At 43.2% G+C, this 19,518-nt stretch overlaps 1 protein-coding gene across 11 annotated transcripts in view; it reads left to right on the forward strand.

The window, feature by feature from the left end:
• The window catches only part of grip1 (glutamate receptor interacting protein 1), an 87,572-nt gene that overhangs the window by 21,024 nt on the left and 47,030 nt on the right, over positions 1-19,518 (forward strand). For 2 of the 11 annotated variants that reach the window (XM_038305185.1, XM_038305193.1), the window contains exon 1: positions 4,039-4,554. The exons of 1 other annotated variant lie outside the window; for it this stretch is intronic. In XM_038305185.1, coding sequence (XP_038161113.1) covers positions 4,419-4,554 — 136 coding nt within the window. In that variant the 5' untranslated portion in view covers positions 4,039-4,418. Of the gene's footprint in view, positions 1-4,036; positions 4,555-19,518 lie in introns of those variants that run through there. 8 more of the 11 variants (XM_038305183.1, XM_038305184.1, XM_038305186.1 and 5 more) reach the window with 8 other exon arrangements.

Here is a 19,518-nt window from a genome sequence, read left to right on the forward strand (position 1 = left end):
TGGATCAGCAGTATGGCTTCATGTGTAACTCATCACATAATATTTTTTTCAATCTTACTATCGTTTATTAATTTTTTAAAACAGTTAGGAATAGCATTTTTAAAGGAGAAGTATATTTTATGTTGAATGTCATCAGCTGAGCTTTTTGTTTTTCTAATTTCTCAGTCCTGAACTCTCAGGATGTCACATGATGGAGAAACAACTCAAACTCTGTGTTCATCCTGCTGGAGGTTATGGTTGCCAGCGGTCCCTTGAAAAACGGAATTGTTCCGTATTTAGAAATAGAAGTACCTGTCCCGAATTTATTGGTAAAGGAACGCACTTTGTCCCGTATTACTGTGAGAGTAAAAAAATAGTATAGAGCTAATGGAAAATAGAAAAACAAGGGCACTTTAGATACAAAACTTACGGTAAACTTGTTCCGGGGCCCTGACCTGCGTTGTGACCAATGAGCTGACAGCATATATGTAACTATCCAGAATACCCTCATCCCATTGGTCGAGCCAAGTGTTGCTCATAGAGATGATAGCGGGAGACAACAGAGCAGTATGGGGGACGAAAGGAGTAATTGAAATGCTGATGCTGCTTTTGGTGGCATAGCGTTGCTCCTCCTCCGAAAAAAAAAAATGGATGCAGAAATATAGGGAGGAATGGGGAAAAAACAAATATCTGGGTGGGAAAAGTCTCTGATAATGAATATAAAGCACAGTGGACGGTGTGCCGGTGTAGGTACCAGATCTGCTCGGGGCCCTGATCCTTCTTATGACGTCAACATATTATTATCTATATTTGCTATTATTTTACATTTCATTGGCGATTTAATGTAGCCGAAAGTAGAAAACAATCATTCTGAGTCTTGAAGGAAGGTACTGCCTCCTAAGACTGAGCCCTGCCATTTAACAAGGTGACAAAAATAAAAAGTCTCAGCTTATTTTTGTTCTTTTAAGATCTGAGGGAAGGGATGGACAAATGGAACATCATAAAAATTACTTTTATAGAGATTTTAGACAAATAAAACAGTTTTTCTGCTTGTAGAAAACTAACTTGTTGTTGACACAAACTTAATAGTAGTGTAGCTTAATACAGCTAACTGACCAAGCTAATAAAGGCTAACCTGTTAGCTACTGAGCACAGCTAGCCACAGCGCTAACTAGCTCTTCCCCTTCACACCATGGTCTACCAGTTACTTTGTTCACCATAAACATATTTTTTTTTCCCAGTTTTGTCATCAATCAGTAAAACTTTAGACGTTAGATACTAAGATGCTCCCGACTCTGCACACGGACGCCAGGTGATGTTATTATCGTCGCCTGGGCAACCACAATGTTTTACATCATTTGGCAACGTTCAGCCAATTATGTAGCATCACTGGCATGAAGAAGGACCTGAGCAGATCTGGTAGCTACACTGGCGAGCTTTCTCTGTAGCCCATGGCGGACGGTCAGATTAGAGCCAACATGCTGCCAGTGGCAGACACCTGCCTGCCACGCACATCAGGTGTCCCTTTTTTTTTTTCCCAGGCAGTTGGCAACCCTACTGGAGTTTAACTTCATCTCCTAAAGGATCCCAAACTTCTTCTTTGTTCTTCTGAAACTGTTTTGAACTCTGAGCCCCTTTGAAGGCAGTAAACGCCTCGTCTAGCTGGGATGAAGGTTTTCTGTGGCGGAAAAGAAAATGATCATAAAACTGAATTCTTTTCATCATTTTCTGTAACAGGACTGAACTGAAGTTGAAGCCTCTTGCTGGATTGTATTCTTGATTATTCGGGTCACCTTTTCGTCCCGATGCTTGAGTCAGAGGTGGAAACTTGATGCTCAGTTTTTCCTCAAGTTCCTCGTAAAATTTTTTTAAACAAGCAGATCAGATTTAACACCTTTTTGTCAGGAAAGTGACGCTGAAAAGCTCAGGAAATGACTGATGCCCCCTCTGACTGATGGTGTAACTGTGGCGTACACAAAGAAGTGGTTGCCATGGTAACCGTAGAACGTGATCTCTGTGGCACTGGGCAACAAAACATTTGACGTCTCACCACAAACTTTAATCCTTTAATCCTGGAAATGTCGACTCCAGTTTATGTCGGGATTTTATACCAAGGGCATTTTTTAAATATTATTTTTAGGCTGTAGTGGCCTTTATTTTGTTATTTTCGATACTATGGAGAGGAAAGTGGGTTAAATGACTATTCAGCAAAGGTCGGCAGGGCCAGGACTCAAACCTGCAACAGCTGGTATACGGTTAGTGCGCTCTACCTCCACGTCATAGCAGCAGCGCTATACCAAGGACTAACTAACTTTGAAGAAGGAGTTTTATTCAGCTCACTGTTGATCCAGCTCTTAGACTTAGACAACTTTTAATGTCATTTGTGTCTATAAAACAAAGGTTCTTTTTGCACAGCTTTCAGACAGTGAAAGAGCAGCAGTAAAATGAATATTTTCATTTCATAAAGTGCAGCAGTGATAAAAAAGAAAAATGGTGCAAAACTGCATTGATATGGAAGTTCAGAGCATTAATATGTATATGGTGTAAATATGCAGTGTTTTTTGGTTTGGTTTTATCAGTGTGATGCAGAGTCTGACTTTATTTAGAGTTTATTCAACAGTTCATCAGTCTGATGGCAGTGGGGAAGAAGCTGTTGCAAAATCTGCTGGAACCTGCATTGAAGCCTCTTCCCAGAGGGCAGCTGGGAGAACAGTCCATGGTGGGGGTGTAAGGGGTCATTTATGATGTTACGGGATCGGGACAAGCAGCACTGGGATGAAATGTCTTTAATGGAGGGAAGAGGAGACCTGATGAGCCTCTCTGCTGTTCTTACCACTCTCCTCACCTTCTTCCAGTCTGCGGCGCTGCAGCCTCCACACCACACAGTGAGACAGCTGGTCAGAACGCTCTCTATGGTGCTTCTGTAGAAGGTGGTGAGGATGGGTGGGGGCAGGTGAGGGTGTCTGTGATGTGCACCCCCAGGAATTTGGTGCTGTTGACCACCTCTACAGCTGAGCTGTTGATGAGCAGTGGAGCGTAGTTAGAACGGTTCTTCCTGAAGTCCAAGATGATCTCCTTCATCTTCTCCACGTTCAGGATCAGGCTGTTATCTCTGCACCAGTCCACCAGCTGCTCCACCTCCTCTCTGTAGTTCAGGTCGTTGTCGTTTCTGATGAGGCCCACCACCGTGGTGTCGTCTGCAAACTTCACCATGTGATTGATGGTGAATCTGAGGGCGCAGTCGTGTGTCATCAGGGTGAACAGCCTGTGCTTAGTTTGATGACATCAGAGGTGTTCTGACTGAGCTCTGTCCTGCAGGTCCTCTTCACCAGCTTCTGTAAACATCAGTTTTAGTTTAGTCTTATGTTTAACCATATTTAGGTCTGGGCTTTGACTAGGCCGTTCTTGGACATGAATATATTTCAATCCAAACCTCCCGTTAAATTTCTGGCTGTCTGTTTTTAGGGTTGTGGTCCTTCTGACAGGTGAAAGTCCCCCTCTAAGGCTCTAGTTTGCTGCATCCTGTGAAGCCTGATCTAAGGTCTCAGTTTTCTACATAAAGAGGGAAGTTTGGACTGCTTCACCTCTCAGTAAAATACAAAAGATGTTTATAGTTTTTCAAGGAAAGTTGTGGAAAATTGAACAAGAATATTGGTGGATTAATCCAGGTCTGCAGGCAGAATTAAAACAGGAAGAGTTTGCTCAGTTTTCCAAAATCACCCAGAAGCTCCTGATCATTTTCCACCATCTTCAGCGGGTTCTGGTGTTTGATCATCGGTTCCGTTCACAGGAAGAAACTGAGAAACGCTGACCAGGTGTTGTTTCCAAAAGGTGGAGCAGAGAGCGGGAAAAAATGCCTCCTCTGCCTCTCAGCATGTAATTACAGACCAGGCTGAGGAATCTGGAGCTCTCCCCTCATGCTCAGAGGGAGGAGGAGGAGGAGGAGGAGGAGGAGGAGGAGGAGGAGGAGGAGGAGGAGGAGAGGAAGGTGGGAAACATGGATGAGGAGGAGGACAGGATGACAAAGGAAGGAAGGAGCTAACGAAGGAGATGAAGCACACATTGGAGAGCTGAGATGAAGGAGTGTTTTGTGTGTGTGTGAGGCGAGGCTTGTGATTGGCTGAGCCCGGCGAGATGCACCAACAGCCAAAAGAAGACGGGAACAGAGGAGGAGAGGAGGGCTGCAGAGAATACAAAGAGCAAGTGTGTGAGAGCGAGAGAGAGTGTGTGTTCTCGCTAATGTTTCTGTGTGTGTGAGGCTTCCAGAGGTGTGTGTGAGTGCAGCAGCGAACAGAAAGCCAGGAGGAGGAGGAGGAAACCTGATCCCTCTCCCCGTCTGCCCGTGTGGAGCTGCTCCCATCGTCCTCAGCATCGCTGCTAGCTTAGCCCGGCCCGCTTTCAGCTCACTTTGGACCCCCGGCGTGGTGGGGATCTCCAGGATGGAGCGGTTCCTGGCCCTACTGCGCCTCCTGAGCAGGAGGAGGCGGGGGAGAAGGTACCGGGCGGACGACGACTACCAGGAGGGCTACGAAGACGTTTACTACTACACCAGCAAGTACAACACACACCTTCTGAGTGAGTGTGAGGGCGGCGCGCCGCAGGCAGGGCAGCTTATCAGCAGATAATCGGTGCTGAAGGAGCTCCAAGCGCCGGCTGGACTCCTCCTCAGACACCAGAGGGTTTCAAACCATCAGGCTGAGTGCAGAGAGCAGGTGCACGCCGGGCTCCCTGCTATCTGACTTTTAAATCAGGTGAAAATGCGACCGTGTAGTGGCTTCTTCATTATAGATGAGGGTCTTTTCTCAGTTACAGCACGCACCAGGTGACGCCGCCGGCCCAGGTGGTGAATTGGTAATAACAAGGCAGGAAGTGTTTACTAGAGGAAGGAATGTGGGAAATGCACGCAGTAATTCCAGGTTTCTGTTGCTGCTTATTCCTATAAACCTTCAAACTTCACCAAACAGGCTCTAAAACCCAACAGGAATGCTCCTCTTTGTCCTTTAGCTTTTATTTCGAGGCAGACTTTTCCACCTGCTGATGCAGACTGTTGTTCAAAGCTCCTAAATGCAAATAAGGGAAAAAGTGTTGAACTTTTTTTTTATTTAAAGCATCACCTTCCTCTGATTCTTATTACCCAGACAGAAGATGGTTTGGATCCATTGGTTTGGTCATTATTGGGCTTGATGATCACAGGTTAGAACCAATGGAGGGAAAATTGACCCACCTGGATTTTTAATCCTCAGTCTGTTGTTTAGTGTAAAGTTTTGTTTCTCTGCCTTGTTTGCAGGCAGAATGTGTTGCTTCATTTCTGACAACACTGCTGCCTCTAACAAAGCTGAGCTGTCTTTGCTCTGACAGCTCCTTCCATTCGTCCCTGAATAAATTTACAAATCAGACCTCTGTGGTTTCTCACATCAGCCTGGATCTGTTGATGAAAACGCAGACTGTTTCTGGAAGGTGTGGCGCTCTCAGCCTCATCCACCAGGTTCCTCACATTTTCCAATGAAGCATCAAGATGGCTACAAACATTTTCTTTCTTTCTTTCTTTCTTTCTTTCTTTCTTTCTTTCTTTCTTTCTTTCTTTCTTTCTTTCTTTCTTTCTTTCTTTCTTTCTTTCTTTCTTTCTTTCTTTCTTTCTTTCTTTCTTTCTTTCTTTCTTTCTTTCTTTCTTTCTTTCTTTCTTTCTTTCTTTCTTTCTTTCTTTCTTTCTTTCTTTCTTTCTTTCTTTCTTTCTTTCTTTCTTTCTTTCTTTCTTTCTTCAGTTTTAAACTTTATGAATATTCTTTATGTAATATTACTTTGTGCTAAGTTGAATTTTTAAGTCAGGTTTTGGCTGCATTCATCGTGAAAACATTTCCCCCACTGACCCAGAGCAGGTCTTCCTGACCTGAAGTCAGGCTGTGTGTTGTTTTTGTCTTTATTCTGCATCTTTTAGCTCTTCTCTGTCTCATAGTTATAAGCAGAGGTGATAAAAAATCTCAGTTTTCAGTTTTTCTCATGGCTTCCAGACTTTATTTTGGCTTTCTTGCACATTTTCCTCACACTCTTACTTTTTTAGTTTGCAGGTGTTTTTGTAAAGCGTCAAGTTGCAGCAGATCTGCAACAGATTCTCATGTGTTCTTAGATGAAAGATGAGTTCATACAGTTTCAGTTTGGACTATGAAACATTTGTTACTAAAAATTAATAAAATGTTAGTTATTATTTATCTAAGGAAGCTCAGATAATAGCAGCAATCCCCCCAATACTGAGCAACCACATAGCAGCATCAGGAAGGAGAGATGGAGAGTAACCAGGATGAGGAGGAGCTTCCATCTGCCTTGGTTGGGTGGAGAGTGAACCACTGCAGCATGGAGCACTTTCTATTAACACACAGAGAGAAATATCAGCTCTACTGCTGCCATCAACACCTTTGTTTATAGATGTTGGAGATCGGCCTGTTTTCCAGTGTGGTCCTGTTTCTCTGACTGTGACTAACTGGATGTGCTCTCTTCATCCTCTGACATGGGAGCTGGCTCGGAGCTCGTCTGCCTGGCTGTGTGTTTCTTGTACGCTTTTGTGGAGCTGGTTCTAGGGTTGCTGTTTGTTTCTCTTCTTTCTTTTTCTCTGCTTCTGTCTCCTTGAACTCCAGTCAGCCTCAGCAGATGGCCGCTCACACTGAGCCTGGTTCTGCTGGAGGTTTCTTCCTGTTAAAAAGGAGTTTTTCCTCTCCACTGTCGCTACAAGCATGCTTAGTATGAGGGATTGCCTTCGAGTTAATGAGGCGATGCAATCAACTGGTTTTCCTTAGATAGAAAACTTTGCATCAATCTGACTGTATGATCTGGTTGAACTGTAAAGCGCCTTGAGATGACCTGTGTTGTGAATTAGTGCTATAGATAAACTGAATTGAATTGAATAGATGCAGAACATGCATATGGGGTAAAATTAATTTAGCAGTGATGTTATCAGTGAAAACATGAACAGAAGCACTGGACCAGGAATACTTTCTATGGGAAATGTAAAATCAGGGTGATTGCTCACAGCAATAGCTCCATTAGTGATTCAGTCAGAGCACACATTGCTCAACAAAGAATCTGGGCTGAGGAAATAGTTAGAATGTTTTAGCAGCATAACTTTGGAGACGGTTAAGGAAAGTTTTAATCCAGTTTAAGTCACAGATGTTTAGAGCTGGACCTGATGGCAGGGAAATCATATTTAAATGTCAAATCATTCTGGCTTAAACATGTATATAAATGTACTCTTTATCAGATATTGTCCCAAAATGTAGAAAATTTCAGTTTTTAGTTATACGTCAGCCTGAACACCTAAATTCGGCCAATCATATATCAACGGTCATCTGTCAATCACATTTTTTCGGTCATAGCATCTTGATTCATATGTCGCAGCTAATATACGCAACGGTTGAAATGAGAATCATTTCCTTTCCCATTGAGTTCCATCCCAGTGTTCACGGGGATGAACGTCTGTGTCTTCAGCAGGCGTAGAGCTAACAGAACTGGCAGCGTTGCGAGGCAAGGGCTCAAATATGTACGGCTGTAAGCCTTCTACACCAAACCAAGCTTCTGCCGCCCTGGCGTCCTTTTCCATGACATCTTCGTCCCCGCTTTCCTCCTCTAAATAAAAAATGTATGACTGAGGAGACTCATCCATGACCTCCGACAGTAAACTCTCCTCCTCTTGCATGTTTCCGCTGTCCATAGCGTTCCTTGACAGTGTCGTTTCTAAGTCACCAATTTAGTGCTACTTGGTCCCAATGGAATTTCCCATTGGGAACCTACTAGAGTTGCTAACTGGTTAGCAAGAGGCTTCAGAGAAACCGGCCACAACCAATCTTGTTTGCGAACCTTCCATCACAACAACCCCGCCACCTTGATAAACGACCAATCAATTTAATTTTATTTACTTGTGTAAAGTCGTGAACCACTCAGGAGAATTCGGGAGAAACCATTGGAACGGCCGTTTCCCTACGAGTTTAAAAAGCATCGTCTGTGAAGAAATACCCCCTCTAAGAGTGTGAAGTTACACACAAGCTCTGGGATTTAAATAATAAAATTCAAGATTTAAAACACCATGAAAAAAGAAAATAGAATAAATAAAAGGAAATGAGTGAAGGACTGAAACATTTCCAAACTTTCCACTGTTTACCATAAAATGATAGGAAGTCAATTTAAAGTAAAGTTTGTTTTTCTGGCTAATTTTTTTGTCATTCATGAAGTAAATGCAGTAGAGGTAATAATAGCGTTTCTTCTAAACGATATTCCTCAGGTAAGAGTAAAAATATTATACATTTATTAGTAAATGCACATATTTACATCCTACCTCTGGTTTTATGATACCAGCAAATATTTGTTTACTTAAAGCTGTTCTGATTATTTCAGCAGGCAGACCCGATTCAACCAGAAATAAAACCAAACTGTCCATCATTTATATTCCAGTCAGATCCATGGCAGGTCCTGAAAGGTGAGCCTCTCACATGAATTCAAAGTAGGGATTGTTGTTTTGGTTCGATCAGTGATCAGATGATGGATGGGGTGATTCCAGGTTTGGCTTCATTTATTCAGAGGGGGATTCATGAGGCGTTCAGGATGTTGCTTGTAGAATATGTTTGACTTCTCTGTTTTTATTTCCTGCTCCCCATCGCCGTCTGCGGGCCTTGAGGAAAAACCGCCGACTGGACTTTTCCAAACTGCTGATTCATGGTTCTGTTCGATTCAGTCTTTTCGCAGCGCTTTCCTCTAAATTACATCCAGCAACCAGCTCTGAGCTCCAGTGTGAATGTAATGGTCCAGAACATGACATCCGAGCGTGTTTACATGCTGATATTTAATGCAGAATTTTGACCCTCCTGTAGAAATGCACCGTTTTGGTGTGTATGAGCTGCAGAGCTGCCACAAGGCATTTCTCGGAGCTATCATCCAGCTCAGGGTGTGTGTCGTGGTCACTGCAGCGTGTGATTGTATTTGAAAGCGATTTCTGGCTGGTTGACTGACTAACCCTGAGATGAACGCAGAAAAGTCTCCTCAGACCTGCTCTGCCGCGCTTTTACTCCCAGATTTCCTCCTTGATTTAATGCAGAGCCTTTCTGTTAAGCTGGTTTAGGCACATTTACATGATAATCAGGTTACTCAGACTCAAACCCCTTTTTCTCTGTTGCATTTTAATACAAACAGAAGATGCTCTGGGCTTAGTTTTACTGTACGAAGAATTTTAATCAGCAATTTTAAATAAATGCATCAGTTTCTGATGAAATCAGGTACGTAAAATGCAGCAACACCGATTAATGAGCATTTCCTCAAGTAGAAACCAGGTCCTGATCCAATATGAGCGCCTAAAGAGGCAACATGAATCAGAGTCTTATAACCAGCAATGCAGATATGGGAGCTACCATTGCTAGTGGCTGAACTTTTTCATTTTTAAACACATCAGTGTCAGTATTACCAATCGGTCCGACATTAACAGACGTTTATTTCCTTCTAGTTAATGTTTTTGTTCCTGGATGGGGAGGTGTTTGGTCATAAAGCAGTGATTGTGATACAGCACAGGATTGTGGGTAATTTAACCAAACGCATAACCAAGATCAGCACTTGGTCAGTTTTTCAAAGTGTTAAAAGGGAATATATGGAGTTTTCCTGGAGAAAACTTTTTATTATTATAGCTTTATTATACCTTTTTACTGGCAAGTCATTAAGAACACATTCTTATTTAAAATTGTGGCCTGACAAGTGGAGTAACCAAACGGAATCGGGGCTAAAATACATACAATACATTAGCAATACATTAGCAAAACATACATAAAATACAATTTAAAGCACAATAGACAACCCAAAAATGACTGTAGAGAAGCAGCTGCAAGTGTCTGTAAACAAGCATGATATACATTAGGGGTGAGTATTGCCATGGGTGTTGCGATGCGATACTTGGGTCATGATACCATATTATCACTATATTATAGCGTATTATAAATCCAATTGTTTAGTTGTGTCTTCAGCAGGCGTAGAGCTAACAGAACTGGCAGTGTTGCGAGGCAAGGGCTCAAACATGTACGGCTGGAAGCCTTCTACACCAAACCAAGCTTCTGCCGCCCTGGCGTCCTCTTCCACAACATCTTCGTCCCCGCTTTCCTCCTCTAAATAAAAAAATGTGTAGCGTTCCTTGACAGTGTCGTTTCTAAGTCACCAATTTAGTGCTACTTGGTCCCAATGGAATTACACATTGGGAACTGTATTATAAAATTTAGGCAGGATTGGGATGGGTCGGCAATAAGGATACACACAGATACACTCACACTGTGTCTGCTAGAGTAAAATGTTTCGTTTTATTCCGCCACAGAACACAGCAAAGCAAGCACATCAATCAAGGCACGGTACTGAGTACAAATTATATTGTCTCAATACAATTTATATTGTCCCCCTACCGTGACACAAAGGATCGGAGAGCCAGTCGATCCCGGCAGGGCAGGAAACAGCTAGGCGTTCGTACGCAACCCTAGCAGACTCTGCCAATGCCAACCGCCATCCGCCATTTATGCCAAACTTTAAAGTAAAATCTTTCACCCAATCAGGAAAAGTGACCGCTCCCTCTCACGCCTGGAGCGCATGATTACAGAAACCAAAATATGGAAGAGGTAGCCCCCAAACCCACCCAGGGCTCATGGACAGCCGAAACCAATAACAAATTACATCATTCTCAGAGCATGGCACAGAGAGCTCATGAGTACAAAAACAAATTATATCATGCTCTCAAGGAAACAGAAACTTAGATAATGAGAGTGTTTAGGTAATAAGAGGGCTTTATTTGTGATACAAAACTTGTATGATTGTCAAAGAACATAAAATATAAAACCCATATAAATCAGGAACCTACTAGCACTAAGTTGCTAACTGGTTAGCGTGATGCTTCCGACAAACTGGCCACAACCAAACTTGCTTGTGAACCTTCCGCCACAACAATCACGCCCCCTTGATAAACGACCAATCACATTCACTTTATTCACTCGTGTAAAGTCGGGCACCACTCAGGAGAACTCAGAACTCTAGCGGTAGGAACAGCCGTTTCCCTACGACTTTAAACTTTGACCATTCCAAACAATCCACGCCTGTTTGTTTTTTTTCTGTGATGAACTTCAACCTCTAACCTGCCTAACTGTGGTGAATTTCCCGGGTCGTCTTTTCAGGTGAATGAGCTGCAGAGGTTGCTTCGCATTATGTAAACTCGCACCTCAGGTTTTCTTCTTCTATTCTATTTTGCGATGCTCTTCGTTTCTAATGACGTCTGATAACTCTGAAGTGTTATGTGTCATCTGCTTCCTGAGACTTTGAAGGTCTCAGTAAACCTGCAGACTCCTTGTTGATGAAGAGCTTTCTCATATTTCTATCAGTCAGTGTTGTCACCTGTCTCCCCTTCAGTGCTTCATCTCCAATCAGTCAGCCTAGTCCTCCTCCTCTCCAGACGCTTCATTATATGCAGAAATATTATGATGCATACATTAACACACAAATGAAGTGACTGGATGAGGATCCAGAGCTCAGAGCGGTGCAGCCGTCATGTGTGATGTGAAGGCTGCGGACATAGAAAATGTGCTAATTAATGCCTTCAATGAGTTAACGTATCTTCATCCTGCGTGATGAAGACTAAAGATCAGGGAGGAAGGCCAGCTCTGCTGCGTCTGATTGTTCCTGTTTGGAGGAAACAAATCTGCTCAAAGCAGGAACATCTTTGTTTTTATCATTTCCTGGCTGCCGTTAACAGACCCATCATGAAGTGTTCGCCTACATCTTCCTATTTTTTTTATTTATTTTTACCCGCCACCATGTGGGAATGTGTTAGACTCTCCTCGACTCCGCCGGCTCCAGGGCCCACGTCCTCCACTCGTCCGTCAGCTGCCGTTGGCTCCGAGCCGCTCGCTCCGGAGGCGGCGTCCGCCTCTCGATTATCTTCACAGCCGATGAACACAAGAGCGAGAGGCAGAAAGTGGAGCAGAAATCCGCACAATTAATTAATCTGCAGGCCTCTCAGGATTCAGCAACGCTTTCCCCTCATTATTTGGATTTGATGTTTAATTAGTTCTTTTAAATTAAAGAACAACTTCCTCATTTTTTCCCCCTTGATTCCCTTCAGACAATTGCCAGTTCATTAGGTACATCTGGCTCCAAGTGAGTCAGCTAACTGCGTTTTCCATGTTTCTACTGCTCAGAACTTCCTGCTGTTTTCTGGACCTGCTGCTGTTTTATTCTCTTAATCTGCCGTATTTAAGCTTTTATTTGACTCATGATTGGGAAACTGTTTCTTCACTGAATGATTTCCACTTAAGCTAAAATATTCTTTTATAAAACAGCTTTCACTATAAAACACTTATGGATAAAACCTTGGGATATCTGAATAAATATATGATAAAAATATCACCGCTCAGAATCGTGAAGGTTTGCTTTGATGGTGGAAAGCAAAGATGGTAGCAGCTTTTATGTCCTCAGAGGCGTTCTAAAGACGTCCTAAAAGAAATTAAGACATTCTACAAATGGAGGATATTCTGAGCTTTATTTAGAACAGCTTCACCTTGAAAGCAGGCTGCAATGCTAAAAGAAATCTTCTGACATATTACCTCTAGGAATGGAAGTTAATTGAAAGGCAGCCATTTCCTGAAAAAGCGAAATTTTCTCTTGTATCATTAGGAGCTTTCCAACTGTATAAACTAAAACAAAAATTGATAACAAAATTGATTAAACTAGACATAAAATATAAGAAATCTATTACTGAATAACATTTTTTAAATCACTTCTGATTTAAACATTTATATATGGATGTGTTGGTGAAGATCCTGTCCTCCAGGACATCATGGTCCTCCTTCCATAATGCTTATCCCAAGCGGGGTCTTGAGGGGTGCTGGTGCCTATCTCCAGCTGTCTATGGGCGAGAGGCGGGGTCCACCCTGGAGAGGTTGCCAGTCCATTTAAGGGCAACACAGAGAAAAACAGAAAAAACTCACTCCTAAGGAACATTTAGAGAAACCAATTAACCTAACAGTCATGTTTTTGGACCGGGAATTGAATCCGGAACTTTCTTGCTGCAAGGCGGCAGTGCCACCCGCTGTGCCACTGAGCAGCCCGCTTTTTCAAATCAAAATGTCAGAAATAGCGTTGAGTTTAAGACTTTATAGAGCGGACCAAAAACAAAGCCTTGTTTTGGCTTAGAAAACATGCAAATTGAGCCCCTTGGGTTCTTTGTTAGCCTGTAATTTTGAACAGGCAAGATGTTCTGGTCCCCTGTAAGGGGGTGGGGGTTGCGATGATAGCGGGAAGGAATCAGTTCTATTGCTGAACTGTAGGTTTTTGAAACCCCATCTGTTTAAGGTTGTTTTTCTTTCTTGACATACACTATATTGCCAAAAGTATTTGCTCACCCATCCAAATTATTGGAATCAGGTGTTCCAATCACTTCCATGGCCACAGGTGTATAAATTCAAGCACCTAGGCATGCAGACTGTTTTTACAAACATTTGTGAAAGAATGGGTCGCTCTCAGGAGCTCAGTGAATTCCAGCGTGGAACTGTGATAGGATGCCACCTGTGCAACAAATCCAGTCGTGAAATTTCCTCGCTCCTAAATATTCCACAGTCAACTGTCAGCTGTATTATAAGAAAATGGAAGTGTTTGGGAACGACAGCAACTCAGCCACGAAGTGGTAGGCCACGTAAACTGACGGAGCGGGGTCAGCGGATGCTGACGCGCATAGTGCGAAGAGGTCGCCAACTTTCTGCAGAGTCAATCACTACAGACCTCCAAACTTCATGTAGCTCAAGAACAGTGCGCAGAGAGCTTCATGGAATGGGTTTCCATGGGCGAGCAGCTGCATCCAAGCCATACATCACCAAGTGCAATGCAAAGCGTCGGATGCGGTGGTGTAAAGCACGCCGCCACTGGACTCTAGAGCAGTGGAGACGCGTTCTCTGGAGTGACGAATCGCGCTTCTCCATCTGGCAATCTGATGGACGGGTCTGGGTTTGGCGGTTGCCAGGAGAACGGTACTTGTCTGACTGCATTGTGCCAAGTGTAAAGTTTGGTGGAGGGGGGATTATGGTGTGGGGTTGTTTTTCAGGAGCTGGGCTTGGCCCCTTAGTTCCAGTGAAAGGAACTCTGAATGCTTCAGCATACCAAGACATTTTGGACAATTCCATGCTCCCAACTTTGTGGGAACAGTTTGGAGCTGGCCCCTTCCTCTTCCAACATGACTGTGCACCAGTGCACAAAGCAAGGTCCATAAAGACATGGATGACAGAGTCTGGTGTGGATGAACTTGACTGGCCTGCACAGAGTCCTGACCTCAACCCGATAGAACACCTTTGGGATGAATTAGAGCGGAGACTGAGAGCCAGGCCTTCTCGTCCAACATCAGTGTGCGACCTCACAAATGCGCTTCTGGAAGAATGGTCAAAAATTCCCATAAACACACTCCTAAACCTTGTGGACAGCCTTCCCAGAAGAGTTGAAGCTGTTCTAGCTGCAAAGGGTGGACCGACGTCATATTGAACCCTATGGATTAGGAACGGGATGTCACTTAAGCTCATATGTGAGTCAAGGCAGGTGAGCAAATACTTTTGGCAATATAGTGTAGATGGCTTCCTTCACACCCCTTTCAAACCACCTTTTGTCTTTGTCCAAAATGTGAACATTCTGGTCTTCAAAAGTATGTCCTTTGTCCATAAGGTGTTGATGTAGCACAGAGTCTTGTCCCGAGGTCACTCTTCTGTTTTGGGCCATGCATTATAAATGGATGCTAACTAGCTCTCTGTTTTCAGAGACTATGTGCTGTTAGCAGAGCCTTTTTTTATTTTATTTATTTATTTATTTTTTACGGCACTAGTGGCACGTTTTTCTGACAGTAGGCTGACAGGAAATAGGGTATGAGAGAGGGGGAGAGACATAGGGCAAAGGACCACAGGCCGGATTCAAACCCAGGTCGGTCGCGTCAAGGACTAAAGGGCAGATTCTACTTCTGCAACCGCACACAAAAAATGTTGCTTGGGTCTGGTCGCGAACCAGTTTTGCTGGTATGCTTCTGCATCGTCGGTCTGGAATTTCTTGGGACGCACAGTAGTTTCCCGCCAAAGCGCAAGGGGGAGCCTATTGGAGAACTGGTGAGAACGGATGGTCACGAGAACTTCGGTGGCGCCGGCGGCGGGAGTGTTTACCTTCCAAAACAACAATGGCACATCTGCAAGATATCACGGTCACAGAGATGGATCTAGAGTTGCTAGACATCGAAGAGGAACAGATTCTGTTTATGGAGTTAGCAAAAAGACAAAGGAGGACGCATAGGTTGTCCATTGTAGTTGTTCCTCGGTTTCAGAAGCATAAATCAGCCTTAAGTCCTCCGTACATGGGTTGTACGCACTAAACACTGCGCCACTTGCATGCCCGTTAGCAGAGCTTTTAAACAGGCAGTTCTGGTTGCTCTCACAAGGAGGTTAGAACTTGGCTCAATGAGGGTGATTAACAAAGAAAAGCCAAATGTTTGGTGTAATCCCCTCCATTCTATTATCAGGTCCCCTTCTTCCAAACACAGCTGAGACGTTCTGCTGCTCCTCCCTGCAGCACAGCTAAATGGACCTATTTAGGTGAGAGTTTATATTTAGAAACAGAACCAGATAAAGTTTATTCTGTATCCTCGTCGCCCTTAAACAGCAGGAATAATCCCAGACCAGACTCTGGACCATCCTAGTCTCTGCTCTGGCAGTGCTTCTCTTCCTAAAGCCCCTGTCACACCTTGACGATTTAGACCAGCGTATGCCTGACGTACGGAAAATCTGGCAAAAACGCTGGCATCCGTTGGATAAGTTATGGGTACGTCTTGTATAAGTTATGAGCACGCTGAAACACGCTGGCACTCGTCGACATACGGGGAGTACGACAGCGTATGCTCATACGTAGGACATAGGTTAGAGGTAAGTTAAGGTTAGGTTAATGCAGCAATCAAAGACATCTTTTTATGCGCCTCCGGGCGCATCGCTGCTCCCCTCAGGAGCAGTGATACACCTGATGGGAGCAGCTTTAACTGATGCTTGTTAATGCGCATGAAATGATGCACAAGCATCATTTCATGCGCATTACGCTGCCGTGCGTTATGCATAAGTAAGGCTGTCGTTGGACATACCTTCTGGACTCGTTATGAATACTCCATGTGTACCCCCAAAATTGAAAAATTAGATAGAAAGTTCAGCGTAAGCCAACGTTTTAGAAGATTCTGGGACGTCAGGCATTCGCTGGCTAAATCGGCAATCACTAGCATTACAACACTGAAAACTATACCAATTAATCTGATAGAACAAATTACTGTAAATCTACTGATCCTTTAATCATAGTCTTGTTTATATACAGAAATTTTAATAGTTCAAATAATTTCAAACTGTATTTTATTTATTTGTGTGTTCATACAGTCTGTGTCCAGAATGTGTGGGTTCTGCAGAGATGTCTGCCCCTCATTCTTTGATCTCGGACCTGCAGTCAGGGATGATAAACAGGAAGCAAGAGCTTTTTTTGGATGGAGGCAATGATTGCACCAAACAAATGTTTCCTTTATCATATTTTTTTTTTTGTTTCTCCTCCTTTATTGAGACGAAAAGACCCAGATGGGGTTGTGGTTCTGGTTCTATTCAGTGTGACCTCCTCCCTCCGGTTTTCATGGTGTCATTGCCGCCCCCCATCTGGTCATCTCCTCACAGATAAACTGGTGTCGGACTGCGACTCTTCACACTAATTAAAGGGTTGCACATCTCTTCTTCTTCTGCTCCCTGTCACAGCAGCCGTGTTATTAACACCCAGTTTGTGTGCGCACACAGAAGAAGATGTCAGGTCGACTCACAGCCTGGCGTTCACACGCGCTGACACACACTCTGATTGTGTTGTTTAGAAACACCGGCATCTTTGATGATGACCCGGAACCTGCGTTCTGTGTCGGTTTGTGTGAGTTCTGCTTTCATCTGTAAAATCGCTCTTTTGTACGTCTCAGCGTCGCTCTCACCCCTCAATTATTCATCAGCCTGTTTCCATGGTAACGGCTGCAGCCGTGCATGCGTGCATTTGACAGCAGCAGGACGGGCCTCATTAGTTCACGGTGGTGTATTATTACATGTGAGGTGCGTTCAGGGACGTCTGTAAAAAAAGGCTTTCAGCAGCAGAACCGCTCAGATCTGAAGCTTTTTCCATTTGGTTCACATCATCTGACCCAACTAGCTGCTTTGGATCAAAACCAAACCGTCAGGTTTTGATTCTTGTTGCTCTCTTGGACTTTTCTGGTTCTGATATTTCTGATTTTTTAAAAGTTTTCCCACTTTTAGTTTTATTCTCTTCTTGCCTTGGTTCAGTTTCTCAGCTCTTACTCGATGATTTATGCTACTGGTGCTTCTGTTCTGGTTCTGATCAGAAACATTATCCGGTTTTGGTTCTGATTCTGAATGTGGTCGGCTCAGATTAGCTTGATTTTTTTTATCCTGGCCTGATTTTTCATTCTTTCTCACCGTTAGAGACCACAGCTGGTTCTGATAACTCTGGAATCACACGGATCGGTTCTGTTTTATGAAGTTCTATTTAGACTGATCTGATCTGGATGTTCTTGGCTTACAGGTGCTGGTCATAAAATTAGAATATCATGAAAAAGTAGATTGATTTCAGTAATTCCATTTAAAAAGTGAAACTTGTATATTATATTCATACATTACATACAAACTCATATATTTCAGATGTTTATTTTGTTTAATTTTGATGATTACAAATGACAACAAATGAAAATCTCAAATTCATCATATCAGAAAATTAGAATATTACTGAAGACCAATAAAAACAAAGGATTTATAGAAATGTTGGCCAACTGAAAAGTATGAACATGAAAAGTATGAGCATGTACAGCACTCAGTATTTAGTTGGGCCTCCTTTGGCCTGTATTACTGCAGCAATGCGGCGTGGCATGGAGTCGATCAGTCTGTGGCACTGCTCAGGTGTTATGATAGCCCAGGTTGCTCTAATAGTGGCTTTTAGCTCTTCTGAATTGTTGGGTCTGGTGTATTGCATCTTCTTCTTCACAATACCCCATAGATTTTCTATGGGGTTAAGGTCAGGAGAGTTTGCTGGCCAATTAAGAACAGGGATACCATGGTCCTTCAACCAGGTACTGGTAGCTTTGGCACTGTGTGCAGGTGCCAAGTCCTGTTGGAAAATGAAATCTGCATCTCCAAAAAGTTGGTCAGCTGCAGGAAGCATGAAGTGCTCTAAAACTTCCTGGTATGTGGCTGCGTTGACCCTGGACCTCAGAAAACACAATGGACCAACACCAGCAGATGACATGGCACCCCAAACCATCACTGACTGTGGAAACTTTACACTGGACTTCAAGCAACGTGGATGAAGTGCCTCTCTTCTTTTCCTCCAGACTCTGGGACCTTGATTTCCAAAGGAAATGCAAAATTTACTTTCATCAGAGAACATGACTTTGGACCACTCACCAGCAGTCCAGTCCTGTTTCTCTTTAGCCCAGGCAAGACGCTTCTGACGCTGTCTGTGGTTCAAGAGTGGCTTGACACAAGGAATGCGACAGCAGAAACCCATGTCTTTCATACGTCTGTGTGTGGTGGTTCTTGAAGCACTCACTCCAGCTGCAGTCCACTCTTTGTGAATCTCCCCCACATTTTTGAAGGGGTTTTGTTTCACAATCCTCTCCAGGGTGCGGTTATCTCTCTTGCTTGTACACTTTTTTCGACCACATCTTTTCCTTCCCTTCGCCTCTCTATTAATGTGCTTGGACACTGAGCTCTGTGAACAGCCAGCCTCTTTAGCGATGACCTTTTGTGTCTTGCCCTCCTTGTGCAAGGTGTCGATGGTCGTCTTTTGGACAACTGTCAAGTCAGCAGTCTTCCCCATGATTGTGTAGCCTATAGAACTAGACTGAAAGACCATTTAAAGGCTTTTGCAGGTGGTTTGAGTTAATTAGCTGATTAGAGTGTGGCACCAGGGGCCATCAATTTTGAACCTTTTCACAATATTCTAATTTTCTGATATGATGAATTTGAGATTTTCATTTGTTGTCATTTGTAATCATCAAAATTAAACAAAATAAACATCTGAAATATATGAGTTTGTATGTAATGTATGAATATAATATACAAGTTTCACTTTTTAAATGGAATTACTGAAATCAATCTACTTTTTCATGATATTCTAATTTTATGACCAGCACCTGTATGTCTGTTTGTACTTTTGCAGATTTTCTAATCCTGGTTCTGAGCATCAAAGTGTTGGGAGTTTAACTCTGGTATTTCTGAATCTGCCGGTTCTGAAACTCTTAATATGGTTCTGTGGACTTTAGTAGGTTCTGTTTTTGTCTGTTGAAAATAGTTCTGGATGCATTCTTCAATATTTTAATGTTTGCAGTCGATTCTGACCGGTTAATCTGCTCCTTCCAGGCTGGTAGTTTTCTACATTTTCTGATCTAAGTGAATCTAATTGGAGATGGTTCTGTTGGTTCTGATGAACTTATCTGGTTCTACCTGGACC

The sequence above is a fragment of the Cyprinodon tularosa genome, unplaced genomic scaffold (genome assembly GCF_016077235.1).
Source record: "Cyprinodon tularosa strain WSP-4 unplaced genomic scaffold, ASM1607723v1 ctg552, whole genome shotgun sequence".
NCBI classification, from domain to species: Eukaryota; Metazoa; Chordata; class Actinopteri; order Cyprinodontiformes; family Cyprinodontidae; genus Cyprinodon; species Cyprinodon tularosa.